We start from the raw sequence: 19,479 nt of genomic DNA, 5'->3' as shown, positions 1-19,479 counted from the left end.
GAAAAGCACTCTCACTGATACATGTAAGTATAAATCCAACCAGAGACATACAACTCTTTTAGAGATGCCAAATATTTGCCCCATGGGCAAAATTTTCAGTCAACAAATATTGAATGCCTTCCATATGGTACAGTGCAAGTTGTTGAACCAATCAGGAGAAAGGCAGGTTTCTATATCCATGAAAGTTGTAAACTGGTGGTAAGGAAAGTGGAGGCAGACATATTTAAGGAAGGTACTATCAGCAATAATCTAGACTAGGAGGCTAGAGAAGGCACTAGAAGAAATTTAAGGAATCCAGGCACTATGCATACCATATTCAAAGACTCCATTCAATTTCAGTTAGTATCAACCTTTTGTAAGTTTGTATTTAATTTAAATTTAAGAACAGTGTTATGTGTATAAAAGAGTTCAATAGATCCGGGTGTCTACATATATAGGTAACTTTATGAAGAGATAATTTAAATCAATATTAAAGGTCAGAATATTTTTTCCTTTTAAGGAGAAACACTAAAGCTGATCTAGAAGAAACACACTAATAAAAAAAAAAATAGAGCAAAGGAATGGAAGCTGAGTTATTCGGTATCTATCCCTAGCTTATTAACTGGTAGCCTCTATGACCTTACATAGGAGATCCAATGGAATGTTTTAAGGTTCTTAAACTAATGAGGGATACATGGGGGGGGGGGGCAAGAGATGGAATGTTCTGCTATGAAAATTCCAAAAAAAGAAAACGGGCAAAAGGAAGGGAGGGGGCACAGGACATGACACACACGAAGAGAAGGCAGTGAAGGAGGAAAAGAAAAAAACAACGAAAGGGCATCAAGTGCCTGGTAAACTGCACACCAGGAAAACAGCTCCCCGCATATTATAGCTGCTACTGAAGAAATATTTGTTAGAATTTCCAGAGATGACCAAACAAGTATTATGAAGGAAGTGACTTAAACGTTTTTTTATTATGGAAATTTTCTAACGTGCACAAGTACTGTGAATAGTTTTACAGCTAACATGCAGCGTCAACAGTTACCACTCAAGGGCAATCCTATTTCATTTTTCTCCCACGCTGCATTATTCTGAAGCAAATTCCAAGTCTATCATTTAACCCCTAGGTAAATCGGCACACATCTCTAAAGCAAGCCAATGAGAACCAAGTTCCTTGGTGCTCATGGCGCGGCAGGCCTCTCTATCTTCATTCCTTAATTTGTGAAACAGGATTTGTAAGGATGTGCAACAGAATTTTCAGAAGACAGTAACCACAATAAAAGGAAGTAAATCCTCCTGAGACTCCGGAAGCAAAGCCCGTTCTGTTAATCCAGAAGCAAAACCCGTCCCGTTAATCCAGGCTCGCAACTCAGGCCCCAAGAAGCCCGGGGCGTTTCCCCAGCCGGACCGGTACGTTCCCCACGCCGCAGTTCCCGGCCCGGCCTTGAGGCGTCCGCCTGCCCTCGCCCAGCGCCTCTCGCGAGAGTCCGCCCACCGGGCCCCAACAGTCTCGGCGCCTCTCCGCCGCCATCACGTAGGGAGCGGCGCGCAACCCCGAACGCGCCGGACCCGGGCTCGGGGGCGCGCACGCCGTGCGTCCCAGCTCGCTCGGGATTCTCGCCTGGCAACGCCGGGGAAGGCCGACCGTTTGGGCCGCCATGTTCTCCTTCGCGGCGCTCCGGGTTCGGGCGGCTGGCCTCACCGCCCCGTGGGTAAGACGGCTCGGTGTGACCCCGGGCACTGCCGCCGGCCTTCTCCCTCTCCCCGGGTCTGCGTTTGTTGTGGGCACACGAGGGCCCTGGGTTCAGGACTGGCCTGCTGAAGACGGCAAGGACAGTGCGGCCTTCGCCCTCTCCCCCTGGAGGCCGTAGTAGCTCTAGTAAGAGAGGATGCCTGAGGGAGCGTCGGCAGATGTTAACTGCTGTCTGTGCCTCACCTCCTCCCGGGACTGGGAATTTTACGCTCAATTTGGGCGAGGAGCGGTCTGGTAGTCGCTCTTTGGTTCTAGCGCGGAACCTCGGCCTGTGCGGGTTTGTCCACGTCTGTTTCTAAGACCTGGTCCTCGACCCAGGCACCTTGCTTGTTAAACCTAGTGACCTTGTTGCTCTCAGATTGCAGGGTACTGGAGAGGAATCTGGAATTGTAGACTCTAATATGCCCGATAAAAGCTACTGAGCGTTTTTTTGGGTCAAGAAAAGGGTGATTAGCGTCTCATTTCCTGCGATTGTGTTTTGTATATCGGGCTTTTTTTTTTAAATGAATTAACTCTTTGCAAGGACAGCACCACACATACTGCTCCAACAAAGATACGGATTTAGAATAGTCGCTTGAGCTCTAAGTACATGTCATTGTAGACAAGGAGATTGAATTTCAGAGAGGTTGAAACACCTTGTTCAAGATAATTTACAAATGCGGATTCCAGAAATCACATGAGAACAACAGGGCATTTATTGCAGAGAAAGAAATTCTTTTTGCCCCTCCTCCTTCTCCCCCCACGCCCCTAAACATTGAAAATGGAAAGGTGCAGTCAATTATCAGAAGCAGTAATCAGAAGAGGGGGGAAGTACATAGTCGGATAAAGTGAATTCAGGGCTGTAGCGTTAGACCTGATTTTGGATGGTGGCTTTACCACTTTTTCTACCTTTGTAATCGCGGGACGTTATTTTTCTCAGGGAAATATTACAGTTTGCAGAATTTAATCTTTAAGTAAACATTTGAGGGCCTATTGTAGGCCATTCACTGCTAGACTCTACTCTAGGTAACAACGTGGATAATAATGTTAACAGTTGATAACTACTGTTATGTACCAAACATTTATATGTACCAAACATTATATTAAATATTTAATTCTAAACCTCATCAAATTGGTGTGTTATTTCCGTATCTGACAGATAAGACACAGTGTCAGGCAGTCCTACTTCTTTTGAACTTGGTAAGTCTCCTGTAAGAGAAACTTTTAAGATAAATATGATACAATGTAAAAGTGCAGGGTTAGAAATAACATTGCAATGTCATCCAATTTGGTTTGAAGGTTTTTGTTTTTTCCTAGAGACATAACTAACATCGCTAGTTAGGGCGACTGGAGAGGGGGGAGGGTGTCCTATGGGGAAGGAACAATTTAAAGAAAAGACTTGGGAATTTGCAAAAAAAAAAGTTTGGTGCTTATGAGACATCTCAGGCAATGTTTTTGGTCTGTGTTGTTGGAGTTGGGTAGAAAGGGTAGAAATAAAGTGTACAGATAGATTGTTGTTTCATTTAGGCAAGGGTTCAAGTAGTGGAGAAAATTTTAATCAAATTTTATGATAGTTTCTGCAATTTTTTTCTTTTTTTTCCCTCTTATTTCTCTCTCTCTTTTTTTTTTTTTTACATCACTGCAAAATTATTTACATCATTTTGTACCATTTGCCTTCTCCTCTCAGGTGTAATCCCCATAAAATTCTCAACACCAAGTCCACTGTCACCCTACTCTCATGTTGTTCCACACCTGTTTTAATTTCTCTCCCTTCCCCACACACCCCCCTTTCTTTTTTAATAAATATCATCTGGTGTGCAGTATGTGCTCAGTAAGTATTTGTTGAGCTGCTGAATAAGTTTGACTTTTTATGTACAGGTACTGCATTGTAGAAAAAGCATAATTTTGAAAACAAATAAAACAAGCTAAAAATAAATTACCTGTAGTCTGATCAACCTGGAAATTACCAAAATGATGACATTTCAATACCTGCAGTTAGCCCTACAAAGTTCTATTTACTTTATAAAAATTAGATGGTATTGTTTGCACTGTTTTGTAGATTGTTTTTTCCCCATGTAATACATTTGGATTATTTTCCCTTATCAGTAAACATTTCAGCAACTTTCATTTTAAGCACTGCTTAGCATTCCACTGTGAGGCTGTTATATAACATAATCTTTGACAAATAGTGTGGATTTCAGAATGCACTAACAAAACTCAGGAAAACTATGAGTGACAAGGTCCTACTAAAGAAATTCTTTCCCTAAAAGTGAAACCATTTACATTTTAAAATAATTGCTAATTTTGTTATCATTTCTGCTTTAATTGGATATGTTATAAGCAATTATTTTCTCAGTAGCCTTTTTGTTTTGGATTTTGTCACTATTAACACCAGTTTTATGTTTTATAAAATAAAAACACAATATTTTGTGGTAGTAGACTGTTTGAAATATTGCAGAAGATAATTTTATCCTGTAAACTGGATTTATAATATAATGGAATAGCATGCAATTTTTACTTCTCTTCACCTTAATAGCATAATAAAGGTAGAAAATGCTAATGAAAATTCAACTAGTGTTTCATTTTCTGTATGTAGTTAGACTCAAAACTTCAGTTTGGAGACCCTCCCTGGTGGCGCAGGGTTAAAGCCCAGCAGTGAGTGTGAAGCTGTTGGCTTCTCTGTGAGTTATATCTTGCCCCAGAAGTGATCCATAGGGTGCAGCAGATCTCTCCTGTCTCACCCACTGCTCCCTTCAGCAGTGTACTTGGTCAGTCTGCCTGTTCTGCTCCCCACTCTGACTCTGGTGAATCCTCTCACCTCCCCTGCACCTCTGACTTGTACCCCAGTTCTGTGTGCATAAATAAACAAATCTTAAAAAAAACTTCATCTAAGAATGAAAATGCTCAAAAGGGAAAGTGGATCAATCACTTAAATGGGGATCAATTACAAAATAGTAGTTGATGTTAGCTTATGTTTTATTTTTAAGGGAATACCATGAGAAAAAAATAAGTTTGCAAAATAACCACTGATAACAATTTCAGTAATATGCAGTACATGTTCTTACTATTTTTCAGTGTGGAGAAGTTTTCTATTGTCACTGACTTAAATATTCCTTACTATTCTGAGTACTTCCATAGATACTGAGTTAAAAAAAAAAAAACCTGCCTAACATTTCTATTCTTAGACACATTTGTATTTTTTTAAATAATATAGTTTATTTTTACAACATTTTATGCATTTTTCCATCTCAGTGGTAATCCCCGTTGGCTTCCCATCATCAAATCACCCGTGTGCTATCACCATAGTCTAGTGCATTCCCCCCCCCACACACTGTTTTTGATCCCATTCCCCACTCCACCCCCATAAAATGTCTCTGGTATATAGCTGTTTATCATTATTATTTTCTCGCCTGGTCCGTTATATTCCTACTATGAGTGAAACCATCCGGTATTTTTCCTTTTCTTTCTGGCTTATTTCACTAAGCATGATCCCTTCTAGCCCCGTCCATGTTGCTGCAAAAGGCATGTGTTTATTTTTTTGGTTGCTGAGTAATACTGTATTGTGTATATGTACCACATCTTTTTAATCCAGTCATCCACTTTTGGGCATGTGGGCAGTTTCCATGTTTTTCCAGTTGTAAATAAAGTAGCAATAAACATGGAGGTGCAGTTATCTTTTTGAATCAGTGCCTTTGTGTCTTATGGGTAGATACCTAGGAGTGGATTGCTGGGTCGCAGGGAAGCTCCATGTTAAGCAGCTTGAGGAACCTCCAAAAGCTTTCCATAGTGGTTGTACTTACTAGTTTGCATTCCCACTAGCAGTGCAGTAGAATTGCTTTTTCTCCACATCCTCACCAACATTTGTTGTTGCTAGTTTTTTTAATATGTGCCATTCACACTGGGGTGAGGTGGTATCTCATTGTGGTTTTAATTGCATCTCTTATTACAAGTGATGTTGAACATTTTTTCATGTGCTTGTTCGCCATCTGCATTTCCTCTTTGGAGAAGAGACACATTTGTTTTTGTTTTTTTTTTTTTAACTTTTAAAAGATTTATTCATTTATACAAGAACTGGGGTACAGGGCTGGGGAAGAGGATTTACCAGAGACAGAGTGGGGAACAGAATAGGTGGATTGATTGAAATACATTGCTGAGGGGAGCAGCGGGACAGGAGAGGTCTGCTGTGTCTTTTGGGTCAGCTCCCTGGCTGGGGAACTCATGCTGCAATGGCTGCAGATAGCTGCATAGTGGTGTGCTTTAACAAACCCTTGCACCGTGTTGAAGATGGTTCATAAAAATCCAGAAACTGTATATACACACACTTACTGAGTTTTATTTCTTAGGACTAGAAAATGAAGCAACTTAACTTTATATGGCATTAATTTATGTTTATTCGTTTCTTAAGTTACACTAAAAAAATCTGCTTAAGTTTTACTGGTTCTTTCAGCTGAAAGTTCTTAAAATCATTTAAACTTGAAAATGAATTCTCTTACAGTCAATTATTAATTATTTAGAGTTGCCTCGTTTTTTTTTTTTTTAGATTGTCGAGACCCATTGTTGAGCTTTTTTTTTTTTTTTTTTTTTTTAGATTTTATTTTTGAGTGAAAGAACTTGGGTTTAGACCAAAGATTCGGAGGTAAGAGACAGAGTGGAAAGCTGAACAGTGGATCTACTGAAATGCACTGCTGAGAGAGGAGCAGTGGGTGTGACAGAGATCTTCTGTGCCATACATATAGATTGGCTCCCTGGTCAGGCCTTAGGGGTGACAATGCTGAAACTTAACCCCTAGGCCACCAGGGAGGCCCTCACAGTTTTATTTATTTTTCAAAGATTTATTTATTTATGCATACAGAACTGGGGTACAGGCCAGAGGTGCAGGGGTGGTGAGAGGATTCAGCAGAGACTGAGTGGGGAACAGAATAGGTAGATTGACAGAAATACACTGTTGAAGGGAGCAGCGGGTGAGACAGGAGGTCTGCTGCTGTTGTCCCATATCGCTTACCTTCCTAGTGGGCAATCAAACTCATGCTTCAGTAGCTGCAGGTAACTTCATAGTGCTTGTGCCACCAGCGATGCCCATGTCTCATCAGGGAGGCCCTCTTCTGATGCAGTTTTTGCACACAGAAGTGATTTTGTATTGTGCCAATTTATTGTGTTCATTTGCTATTTCTAGAGGTCTTTTTGTAGATACCTTTTCTTTTACTAAGTATTTTAACATGCAACCTGTAAATAGTGATATTTTCACTTCTTTTTCAAGTTGGATTCCTTGTATGTCTTTTTCTTACCTTATTGCTTCACCCAGAACTTCCAAAACTATGTTGAATACTAGTTCTGATAGTGGCCATCCTATTCTTGTTTCTGATCTTAGTGGGAAAGCTTTCAGCTTTTCATCATTGATTATGATATTGGCTGGGTGATTGTTCATGATATTGTTATATATAGCGTTTATAATGTGTAGAGAAGTTCCATGTATTCCCATTTTTTCATTTTTTGGAGAGGTTTTTTTTTATCATAAATGGATGTTGGATCTTGTTGAATGCTTTTACCACATCTATTGATTATGTGGTTTTCCTTTTTTTAAACTCTGTTGGATGACATTGATTGATTTGTGTACACTGAACCAGCTTGCATCCCTAGGGTGAATCCTACTTGATCATAATGGATAATTATTTTGATGTGCTGCCGTATTTGGTTTGCTAGGGTTTTGTTGAGGTTTTTGGCATCTAAGCAAATGTAGATATTGGTTTCTTATAGTTCCTACTTAGATATTGGTCTACAGTTTTCTTTTTATACTGTCTTTGTTTTAGAATCAAGGTAATTTGGCCTCATAGAATATATTGGGAAGTTTTACTCAAATTTTTTTTTACTCAATTTTTTTTTAAAACTATTGAGTGTTATACATATTAAATCTTCTTTGAAGGTTGGGTAGAATTCACCAGAGAAGCCATCCAGTACTGAGCTTTTGTTCTTAGGGAGACTTTATATCGCTTTTTCAGTTTTAGTACATGTGAGTGGACTATTTAAGCTTTCATCTTGGTTCAGTCCTGCAAGTTATATGTCTCTAAAAATGTGTTTATTTCTTCTAGGTTGTCCAATTTGTTTGCATAAAAACTTATGTAAGTAGATTCTTATGAGCCTGTGTATTTTTGCCTTACCTGCTGCAATTTTTCCTCTTTCATTTCTGGTTTTATTAATTTGGATTTTCTCTTTTCATAATCCTAGCTAGTGGCTTGTCAATTTTGCTTTTCTTTTTTGAAATAATTCTGGTTTCATTGATCTTTTGAACAGTCTTTTTTTCTATTTCACTTATTTCTGCTCTGTTATTACACGGTTTTTTGGCTTTTTTCTCCCCCCCACTTTCTTCATCTGCAGAATTTTTCTTTCTCCCTGTTCTTTGCTTTTGGTTAGTTCTAGACATAGGAACATCCATACTGCTCATGCCAGTCAGCATGACTACTGAGTGCTCTTCCCGGGTTGTGGATGTTATCTGCCTGGTGCCTGGGCTCTGTGTCTAGGTGGACAGAGGCAGGAGTGGAGGTTCCTGTCTGCTGGAATGCTGCTGATGGCAGGCAGGACTTCCATGAGCCCCTACCAGGAGTCAGACCCTTGAGGCTAGCCCTGGGAGTTCCTGCAGCTCACATCTGGGTTCCCCTGTACTGGATAACTGATGCCTGTGGCTAGGGCCTCCAGGCCTGTCTCAGAGTTTAGATTGTCAATTGAGATCTTTCTTTCCTGTTTTTTTTTTTTTTTTTTTAATTTGGATTTGTGTTGCTATAAACATCCCACTTAGAGCTGTTTTTAGGACATTCCCGAAGGTCTGGTAGCTTGTCTCCCCATTTCATTAGTCTCGAAATAAGTCCATTTTTATCTTACATGTTTTTGTTGACCTAAGAGTTGTTCAGAAGCATATTGTTTATTTGGTTTGTTGATTTCATCTGTAAATATTTGGCTTATGCTAAAAGGTTGTTTCTTGCCTGTATGTGTTGCTAATAAAGAAACTTTTTTAGTTGCCTTACCATAGCCCTTTAGACATTGGTCTTTCTGACCTAATTAGCTGCTGAACCTGTCAGTTTTATTTTCAGTTTCCTTTTCCTTAAAGTTCCCCTGCCTGACTGTGGCCTTTTATATACAAATAATTGGTAACGGATGGTGAGCAGAGTTGGATACTATGAGTATTTGAGAAACAGGAAAATTTATAAAAAGTATGACCTTTGAAAAGATCTGATTCTTAGGGCATGGGAGGAAGAAATAAATTTTTATTTTTTGTCATTGTGTGCTATTGCAATTGCAACTAATTGTAAAAGGTAGGCTAGTAGAAAGCAAGGGATTTAAGCTCAAAATATCTAGGCTCAGAATTCATCCTTGTCACTATTGTGTGGCAAGGGGCAAATTATTGTCACTGAGCCTCAGTGTCCTTTAAAGTGAAATGGAAATAATAAATAGCCATAAATGTTTGAGGAGTCATAAAAAATAAGCTGAAATACTTGATACAATACTTGAATCAATAGAAAAACTATACTGCTGTAAACCTCTTTTTCCTTCTGAAACACTCAAGGGGAAGCTAGGGAGAAGAGGAGCTAGAATTGAAACCCACTCTTAACATCTGCCCTATATAACAGATTATGTTCTTGTTTATTTTTAAAAAGGTAGGTGAATTTTTGGTTGGATTATTTTAAATTCAGTTGGAGTTTATTTATTGTAGTGCATACATTTCAGATTCTAATGAGAAAGTATGGACTCTAGTGAAAGACTAAAGAGTGAAACTGAGGCTACTTTTAGAATCAGTACAGTTCCTTTATTTCCTGTTATTCTAAGGCCTATTGGTCCTCAAATGCCTCTTTATTCCAAAGTGAAATTGAATTCAAATGGTCTATAGGGAGTGTAAAGATGCTAGTTCAAACTTTTACTGTCTTAAGTTAGTCTTTTATGTGAAATATCTGACATGGTACTATAATGAGTGTGATAGGTAATGAATATAAGTTCCTAATGTGTATAAGGGCAGCTTGACACGTGCTAACTTGCAGTGGATGACTAACTTAAAAAAAAAAGCTAGTATTTATCAGTTTACCTAACCCTTTGCTGCTTCTTCATTTTATAAACAAATAATCTGAGCCCTTTTTCTAGTATTTTGAAGAAACCACCTTCACACATTGACATTAAATTGCTCAAATGTTATGTTAATGTATATATATTTAAGCTTTCTGTAGGAACAGAAAAGAGACATTTACTACCTAAAAACAGCATAAGCATCCTTTTCTAAGAACATGGCTAACCTTTTCATTTCTAATCTGTCTTTCTATACATATGTGCCTGATTTTCTTAAACTTGATTTCCTAAATCTACTTTGTTCTTCTAGAGCTTTGATATCATCAGATAGTTCCATTCAGGTAGCTAATTTGTTGTCATAAGTTCTGTGACCTACTGTGAATTAAGTAATGTGTAAAAAGCTTTGTGCCTGGGGCCTCCCTGGTGGCACAAGGATTAAAAGAAGGCACTTTCAAGCTATCCAGCCACTGTAGCACAAGTTTGATTCTCAGCTGGCCAGAGAGCTGATGACACATGGCACAGCAGATCTCTCCTGCCCTGCTGCTCCCCTCAGCCAGTATTTTATTACATCCGCCTTTTCTGCTTCCCATTCTCTCTCTCTGGTGAATCCTCGCACCCCCACACCCCAGGCCTACACCCCAGTTTTGTGTATATATAAATAAATAAATCTGTCTCTGGTGAATCTTCTCACCACCCCTGTACCTCTGGCCTGTACCTCAGTTCTGTATGCATAAATAAATAAATCTTAAAAAAAAATGATACGGTTAACTTCCTGTTTGGTCTTAGTCCTTTCTTTCACATCACAAATACCATCAAAAGCACAGTATTTTGAGATTCGTTTGGTGACATTAGATAGGATGATTTAGATTGGGGTAGGGTTAGATAGAAAACTGTTGAGAGTAATGCACAGAACTGAAGTAATGTTAGAATTAGAGTGGTGTGATAGTAAGTTAAAGACTGTGTTTTTAAGATTTGAAATGTACTATATACACAAGGCAAGAAATTCAGAGTATGTAAGGATAAAGAAATCTCAGTAAGTATAAAATATATATTACAGTAATGAATGGAGGATACAGGATATAGATTATGATAAATATCACTATGTTATATATATTAAATTTCCCATGCTGGCTCATTGGTCTCCCTCTCTAGAGCCAGCCAGTGTTACAGGTTTCGCTTATATTTCTGTTTTCATCTTACTCCTTTTGTAATATATATTCCTATATATTTTCTGCATTTTAAAAAATCAATAGGGTATGGGGCTGGCTTATTTTATATTTTTTATTTTACCTTGTCAATACTTACCCTACCTGCAAGCCGACAAAGTACTTGCCTGAGTTTCTTTGATGTTGACTGAGATGCCTTAATCAGAGACAGAGGAATTTATTACTTAGGGTACAGCAGGCAGTGTGAACTTCTTGTTCTAATTCCATGGGATTGACATGGAGCAGCCTGGGTGAATACTGTCCATTTCATCTGAGGAACCCAATCCTGATTGCAAGAAAATTTGCTCAACCTATTCCCAAGGTGGAGACATCTCTGCAAAAATCCCTGTGTCTATAAAGATGTGTGGAAACCTGAGGCCAGTGGAAAATTGCACACCAACACTATTCCTTACCCACTTTTTTTAAGTAAAAAGAAATTTTTAGCAGAAGAAAGAGATGGTATTTCTCAGTCACTTAATATTTATATTACTAGAAAAGTGACGTAAGTGCAGATACAAATAATAAAATATAATTTTGTGCAAAATGTAAGAAATTCAGTAATTTGTTCTTTTTATGACCACATGACAGTAGTCAGTCAACTAACAACCAACACAATTAAAAAAAAAACTTTAGTTCTTAAAATATAGTTGTTTAAATCCTGCATTGGTTAGTTACTAAGTGTAAATTTTATTCCCATGTCAGATATGCAGATAATAATGCTGTAACAGGTTATATAGTACTTTCAGAGAAACTATTATTTACATCTCAGAACATTTCAAGTGAAAATCTACTCCACAGGTGCAGGAACTAAGGCTTACAGTGTCTTTTGTAAGGTCATATGTTTGTAAGTGGTGGAGTGGTAATCAAAATCCGTATCTTCTGAAGGACAATCTGAATTATGCTTCAGCTTTTTTCTTTTCTATAATTTAGCTGCTTTTTCTTGACGTTCTCATACAGTATTTGTGGTCAGGGATTCAGATTTTAAAATACGTTTGTTTGAATATAAGTGTGGAGGTTGATGGTAAACTCATATAAATACATGTAAACACATCCTGGGTTATAGGTCAAGCAGAGAATTCTCAGACTAGGTTTTCCAGTATTTTCTGATACATAGGTCTGAAGGCCAGTTTTCACAATTGTTGTTTTATTTTAAGTAAAGGCAGATCCTAGATTAGTGAGAAAAGGATCTAATACTGACCTGAAATTGAAACTGTTTTAACTTAAAGACTGATGGTGTTTAATTTGATACATAGGGAAATTGGAAGGAAGAAACAGGTTTACAGCAAAGTGAGAAATTTTGTTTTGTACCTCTCTGGAATGTTTTGTTAAGTAAGTTTTTTTTTAGTTAATTAATCCCTGCTAAGTGAAAAACAAGCAATATAAGAAACAAATATGAAGCAAGCCCCTTTTAATCTTAACATTATAACAATAGAGATAAGCACAAACTATAGACTTTCCAATCTCTTCATTAGTGTCTGCTCTATGTAATTGGGATAGTAGTTTATTCTGATGTGTTTTAGTTTAGCAACTAAACTAAAACTGGTATTTTCCATTTTCGGAGATATCAGGTACTTCTGTGCCAGTGTTTTGTAGTAAATAACAATTTTTGATAACTATACAGTAACTTATGTTAGAAATATTTATAGTTAATGAAAAATTCCCCATATTAGGCTTTTTGTTTGCTTACACTTTTCTATTGTGTAAGAAATAATACAGAGAACATATTAGTATATAAACCTTCACCCTTTTTTTTTTTTTAAATTAAAGATTTATTTATTTATGCATATAGAACTGGGGTACAGACCAGAGGTGCAGGGCCGGTGAGAGGATTCACCAGAGACAGAGCGGGGAGCAGAACAGGCAGATCGACGAAGTACACTGCTGAGGGGAGCAGTGGGCGGGTCAGGAGAGGTCTGCCGCGCCATGTGGTTCACGTCGGGGCAGGTGGGGATCGAACTCATGCGGAAGTGGCTTTAGCTTCTTAGTGCTGTGCTTTAACCCGCTGCGCCACCAGGGAGGGCCTCTTCACCCTTGTTTTATATTAGTCTTTAGCATAAATTTCTAAAAGAGGTATTACTAGGTTAAAAGATGAAAACATTGCAGTCTTTCTATACATCATACTCAGTTTGTTTTCAAAAAGGCTTTCTCAGTTGTTAACTAATGTATGTGCAGATCTACTTCTCCATATTCTCAACAGAATTGAATATTAATCTTAAAAAAAAAAACTTTACCAATTTGATAGCTGGGAATGTTATCTCATTATAGACTGCATCTGTTAATTACTAGTGAGTTTACTCACTGAGTTCTGTAAAGTGTTCATGTGTGTGTATTGGTTTATATTCAGGCTATACATTTTTGTCGTAAATGTGTGAAATTCATGAGTCAGCATAGAGTTCAGAATGGATAAAATTTCTAACATAAAACTTGTGTGGAAAGAATGTAGGACAAAATTGAGTTCTAAGGACCCACCTGAATTAAAGGGGAGTGGATAAAAAATTAATAAAATAAAGGAAAAAATGTTAAGATTCAGTGTGAAGAGAAGATTGGGTACTTTTCTTACTCTTAAATTAATCCTTCCTTCCTTTATGATGAAGTCCTTTGATCTCCTTGCAAATTAAGTAACTTACTATGTTACTCAGTAAAAATCATTCTTTGATTTAAAAAAAATTCAGTTGAAGTGATGTAAGAGACTGTCTTATAAATAGTTTGAGTTAAAACTTTAAACTTTTATGGTAAGAAGGTCCTCCCTGGTGGCTCAGTGGGTTAAAGCACAGCACTAAGAAGCTAAAGCCACTTCAGCATGAGTTCGATACCTGCCCCAGAAGTGACCCAGATGGCGTGACAGACCTCTCCTGACCCACCCACTTCTCCCCTCAGCAGTGTACTTTGTGATCTGCTTGTTCTGCTCCCCACTTTGTCTCTGGTTAATCCTCTCACTGCACCTGTGCCTCTGGCCTGTATCCCAGTTCTGTATGCATAAATAAATGAATCTTTAAAAAAAAAAAAAGAGCTTTATGTTAAGAGTGTTTTTAGGGTATTTGGGAATTATGGCCTTAGTTTCTATGTTTATCTCAGTAGAGGTTCTATACAGACAAATCAGGAATATAGAAAAAACTGTATTATAATTCATATATTAACAATTTGGAAGATACTGGCTAAAAGTTTAGTAACTTAATTATCCTTACTATGTGTTACATTAATTTTTAATTTTTTTTTATTTTTAAAGGACTTTTTTTTTGTATTAATTGATGGAATTAGAGTGAAACTAATTTTTCATCACAGGTGCCAAAACAATCAATTTAGTCTTAATAGGATTATGCTGTTTTTCTACTGGAAGTTCCTTTTTTAATTTTTATTTATTTTTTACATCATTCTGCATTTTGTGCATTTTTGCATCTCGACTGTGTGTTTGTTTTTGTGCTTTTTTAAGTTACATATTTCGGGCACAAAAATAGCAAACAAACAAGATAAATGACACTGTACCTAAGAAAGAAAACCAACATGGTTGAAGTCCCCTGGTGTACTGCTCCCTGATTGTATTCTCTCTCCCTTCCACTACCCTATAATTGGTCTTTATCACACTTATGTTATCTATCTGTATTCACATTCTGTACCTGAAGTTAAATAAATATGTGATAATAATATGTCACTGTTTAAACTTCAGTATGTCTGCCTTCTTTGAATTGTTCAATGCTTTGCCAGTTCCATGTTTAGTTTAATCCAGGGTTCCACCATCTGTGGTGAGTAGAATTCAGAAATTGGAGGATTTGTGAACAGTAGTTGAATTACTATTCAGGGAGTACAGGGTAAAGAATGTGAGGGGTTGACCATCAGGGCAAAGAGAATGCATTGGAGAGGGTAATCAAATGGATTCCTTCTAAAACAATAGAGCATGGTAATTCTGCATAGGATTGTAAATAGCTTTCAGAAACTACTTTTTTTTGTCTGGAGTTTCTGAACTAATTTAGTAAAGAATTCAAAAGAGGGGTACATTGACTCTTTTGTACAATAGTGTGTGACTCATTTGTATAGAATGAAAACATCTAAAGGTCCACATTAAATGAATGCTGGCATTCAATTTGATTAGATAAAAGTGAAAAAAGTAACTTAAATTGTACATTAATTCTCCAGATACATGCCAACAGCATATAAATAGAAAGGATACTGGACTTGAGATCTGGGTTTGATTTTTCTGGTTTTTTCATTGACTTTTTTTTTTTTTTAAAGATTTATTTATTTGTTCATACAGAACTGGGGTACAGGCCAGAGGTTCAGGGGTGGCGAGAGGCTTCACCAGAGACAGAGTGGGGAGCAGAACAAGCAGATCTACGAAGTACACTGCTGAGGGGAGCAGCGGGCAAGTCAGGAGAGGTCTGCCGTGCCATGTGGTCACCTCCGGGGGAGCGGGCGGGGATCAAACTCATGCGGAAGTGGCTTTAGCTTCTCAGTGCTGTGCTTTAACCCGCTGCGCCACCAGGGAGGGTCTTCATTGACTTTTGTGTGTGACTTTGGGCACACTATTAACCTTACCTTAGGGTCTCCAATTTTCCTTAAATAGATGTGACAGGGTAGGTAGCAGACCATATCTCCTACGATCTTTTATTTCAATAAGTTGATTCCATTGTTTTTAATTGTGATTTTTTTAATGATGTAATTTTATTTTTATATTATTTTGTGCCTTTTACCATCTCAGTTGTAATCCCCGTGGACTTCCCATCACCAAATCACCTATGTACTATCACCATAATCCCATGTACTTCCCTCCCCCTACCGTTTTTTATCCCACTCTCCATTCCACCCCTGTAAAATGTCTCTGGTATATAGTTGTTCATTATTATTATTGTTTTCTCGCCTGGTCTCCTGCTCCATCCATGTTGCTGCAAAAGGCATGTGTTTATTATTATTATTTTGGTTGTTGAGTAATATTCCATTGTGTATATGTACCACATTTTTTTTAATCCAGTCATCTACTTTTGGGCATTTAGGTGGTTTCCATGTCTTTCCAATTGCAAATAAATTAGCAATAAACATGGGGTTACAGATGTCTTTTTGAATCAGTGTTTTGTGTCTTTGGGTAGATACCTAGGAGTGGGATTGCTGGGTCATGTGGAAGCTCCATTTTTAGCAGTTTGAGGCACTCACTGCCAGTTTTCCATAGTGGTTATACTAGTTTGCATTCCCACTAGCAGTGCAGGAGAAGTTCCTTTTTCTCCATGTCCTTGCCAGCAATTGTTATTGCAAATTGTTTTAAGATGTATCATTCTCTAATTTACTAAATTTTCTAAACATTTTAGGGACGACATATAAGAAATGTACATAAGACAGTTGTGCAAAATGGAGCTGGAGGAGCCTTATTTGTGGTAAGTAATTATTTAGGTTTCTTTCGAGTGAAGATTTGAAAATTTAGTACATCTGCTGTAATCCAAAATATTATAGGCAATAGTGTCTGGTTTATGTTGGCCATTGTAGAAATTTAGATACAGCTTTTTGAATTAGCCACATTTCAAAAGGTGCTGCATGGCTCTAGTTGAAACTCTCAAGTTTAAAGTGGCAGCAGGCCAACTCTGGGAATAAGAATTCAGGTAGTAGTCAGTGAATGTTCCAGCTTAGTTGAATAATTCAGAAAGGTTAAGGTAATATATCCCTTTTCTGTGACACGGTACAGTTTTGAAGGATTAATCTAATATTTAAAGAAATTTAGTGGAATTGTATGATGATTTTGGATTTGTGGTACGGTTTTGTGAACTGAATTATTTCCAAGCTGAATGAATTAAATGAGTGAGCCATACTATTGATAAGCAGATTCCTGTTTGTATTTTGTCATCTTTGTTTAAAATATAACCAATTTGCCACATATTTGAGATCGTTGCCCAAAGATTGTTTTCTTTTTTTAAGTCCTTGAAAAAGCAAGAACATAAAAATCTTGAAAATACATTCCTCCTTTATGTCCTTGAAAAAGTAAGGGTTAACATATTAAGGGATTCAGCTCTTTGTTCACTATACACACAAAACATTATTTGATGTGTTAAACTCAGTGTGACTCATTTGATTTCCTGTTGACATGCTATTTGTCAGTTTTTGAAAGGGGCCTACTCTTTTATGGAGAAGGAATAAAGCAACTTGTTTCTATCTAGTTTCTATTTATATGAAGAAGAAATGGTGGTTTTTATATCCTTGATAAAATAATCTCTTGGGAAAATTCACAAATATTCACAATTAAAATTGTGTCAATTTTATAAGACTTCCAATAATAGCTAGTGTATTTTTAATTATTTTAGAAGTTCTTATAAGTTGGCTATAACTTTTCGGTCCAGAAATAAATAACCATTCTTACCCTTTTAATGTTGATTTCTAAAATTTTTCTAAAATGTTGACTCCTCAAAATACTTTGGTAATACTCATTAAATGTGTTTAGTAATTCTGGCTGTTTAATAATAAGGTTAGCTAATTTTTTTTTTTGATGGAAAAATAGACCATTACATATCATATTGGAATTAAAGCTAACAAGATTAAACTATCTGGTAGTGTACAAATATACAAAGTTTATTAACGCTTTTCAAGGGATTTTAATAATTTTGGGCAACTTTTCCCTTTGTATATAGCACAGAGATACTCCCGAGAATAACCCAGATACTCCATTTGATTTCACACCAGAAAACTATAAGGTATGACAATAATAACATCATATAGTTGATTTAAAAAAATATTTGGTATCTTCCAGATACATAAAAATAGATGCTTTTTCTTTGATACAGAGAATAGAAGCAATTGTAAAAAACTATCCAGAAGGACATAAAGCAGCAGCTGTGCTTCCAGTTCTGGATTTAGCCCAAAGACAGAATGGATGGTTGCCCATCTCTGCTATGAACAAGGTACTTAATTCATTTTTTTTCTTAGATTGGAAAGGGAGTGATTTTGTATGTTAACGGATCTTGTCTAGAAATACTCATTAATATTAGAATTAGAAGTTTGGAGCCCCTGAACCATTTATATGTTTCCTCTCATTATATTTGTGGTTTTGTTGGTTCCCTTATTAATTTAGAGAATTTAGAAGGTGGAATTTTTAAACTTGTAGGAAAGAGTGAAAGCATTATGGAAAAGAGTCCCCCCCCCCTTTTTGAGAGAAATGGCCATAATAAAGATAAAAGATCTATATAAAAGATCTATATATATATAATATATATAATTAGCTGTCAAGATGTTCTGAAAATTAATGTGCCACCAGGGTTACAGAGAATAGAAACTGCTAAAACAAATTAATTAGATTAATAATTAAACTTATTAATTTAAATAATAATAATAAAAATGTACCAAAAACCATTATTGCAGAGTTATTTTTCTTAACTCTTTCTACATTTTAGTTAACTATTAGGCTAAAACATTATCTTTCTTGGAAAAGGATTGTCCTCAGTTTATCTCATGGAATCCTCAATGTAAATTTTAGATTTAGCTTATTGCTTTAATTTGCTTTTGTATGAGTACCCTAGCACTGTTGTGGATCCATAGTTTTGACCTTTTTTTTTTTTTTGACACTGAAGAATATTATGAAGCCAGTCTGGTAGATACTATGCTTAATAAACATAGAAAGCATCTATGTTTTCAATAATTATTTTGTAATTTTCTATATTAAATTGATTTTTATATTATGCTACCAATATTCTAAAGTGATTTTTGATACATTTCCAATGATAGGTATTTTTTTGGTAGAAAAAAATTACATTTTTAATGATGGCAAGTTTAGCAGAGCAAAATAAAATAATAAACTAATGTTAGAATTTTTTTTTTTTTTAAGGTTTATTTATTTATTTGTGCATACAGAACTGGGGTACAGGCCAGAGATTCAGAGGCGGTGAGAGGATTCACCAGGGACAGAGTGGGGAACAGAACAGGCAGATCGACGAAGTACACTGCTGAGGGGAGCAGCGGATGGGTCAGGAGAGGTCTGCCACACCATGTGGTCACCTCCGGGGCAGGCAGGAATCGAACTCATGTGGAAGCGGCTTTAGATTCTCAGTGCTGTGCTTTAACCTGCTGTGCCACCAGGGAGGGCCACTAATGTGAGAATATTTAAAAAATAGTTTTATTTAAAATTGGATATGTATGTGTGAGAGGTAAAAAAATGTAATACAGAACATATGGTAACCTTTCTACTTACATTGGAGACTTTTGTCTTAATGTTACTCTTCTTAGTATCCCCTATACCTGAAAAGCCCAAACTTAGAGCAAAAATTTCAAAGACTCATGCATTTAGTTCCTTAACCATCTCTAAGGCATAGCAAGGTATGTGACAGTAGCTTGGAAAATCATTTCAAATTAGAAAGTGAGGGCTTACCCTAGATGTATCTGATTATTCTATAGAGGTAGGACTCCAGCATGTATATTTTGAGATGACTCCCCAGATTTAAGAGGTATCTGCTCTGTTTAGTATTACAGATTAATTTAGTGCATATATTTTATCTTTTATAAGTGAGCCATGATTAGTTGTCATTTGAAAATGTTACTTTAGAATTCCTGATA

The 19,479-nt window shown here is 36.8% G+C and overlaps 1 protein-coding gene across 2 annotated transcripts in view; it reads left to right on the top strand.

Annotated features, from left to right (window-relative positions):
* The first annotated feature begins 1,508 nt into the window (after positions 1–1,508).
* The window catches only part of NDUFV2 (NADH dehydrogenase (ubiquinone) flavoprotein 2, 24kDa), a 32,818-nt gene continuing 14,847 nt past the window's right edge, over positions 1,509–19,479 (top strand). The window contains exons 1-5 of one of the 2 annotated variants that reach the window (XM_012725959.1): positions 1,509–1,691; positions 7,798–7,827; positions 16,257–16,322; positions 17,565–17,627; positions 17,718–17,834. In XM_012725959.1, coding sequence (XP_012581413.1) covers positions 1,638–1,691; positions 7,798–7,827; positions 16,257–16,322; positions 17,565–17,627; positions 17,718–17,834 — 330 coding nt within the window. In that variant the 5' untranslated portion in view covers positions 1,509–1,637. The remainder of the gene's footprint in view (positions 1,692–7,797; positions 7,828–16,256; positions 16,323–17,564; positions 17,628–17,717; positions 17,835–19,479) is intronic. The other variant, XM_004683745.2, reaches the window with a different exon arrangement.

Source organism: Condylura cristata, unplaced genomic scaffold (genome assembly GCF_000260355.1).
Source record: "Condylura cristata isolate star-nosed mole 26May11 unplaced genomic scaffold, ConCri1.0 scaffold00016, whole genome shotgun sequence".
Classification (NCBI taxonomy): domain Eukaryota; kingdom Metazoa; phylum Chordata; class Mammalia; order Eulipotyphla; family Talpidae; genus Condylura; species Condylura cristata.
The sequence above is the reverse complement of the archived record's forward strand: the minus strand, read 5'-3'. Positions and strand labels throughout refer to the sequence as shown.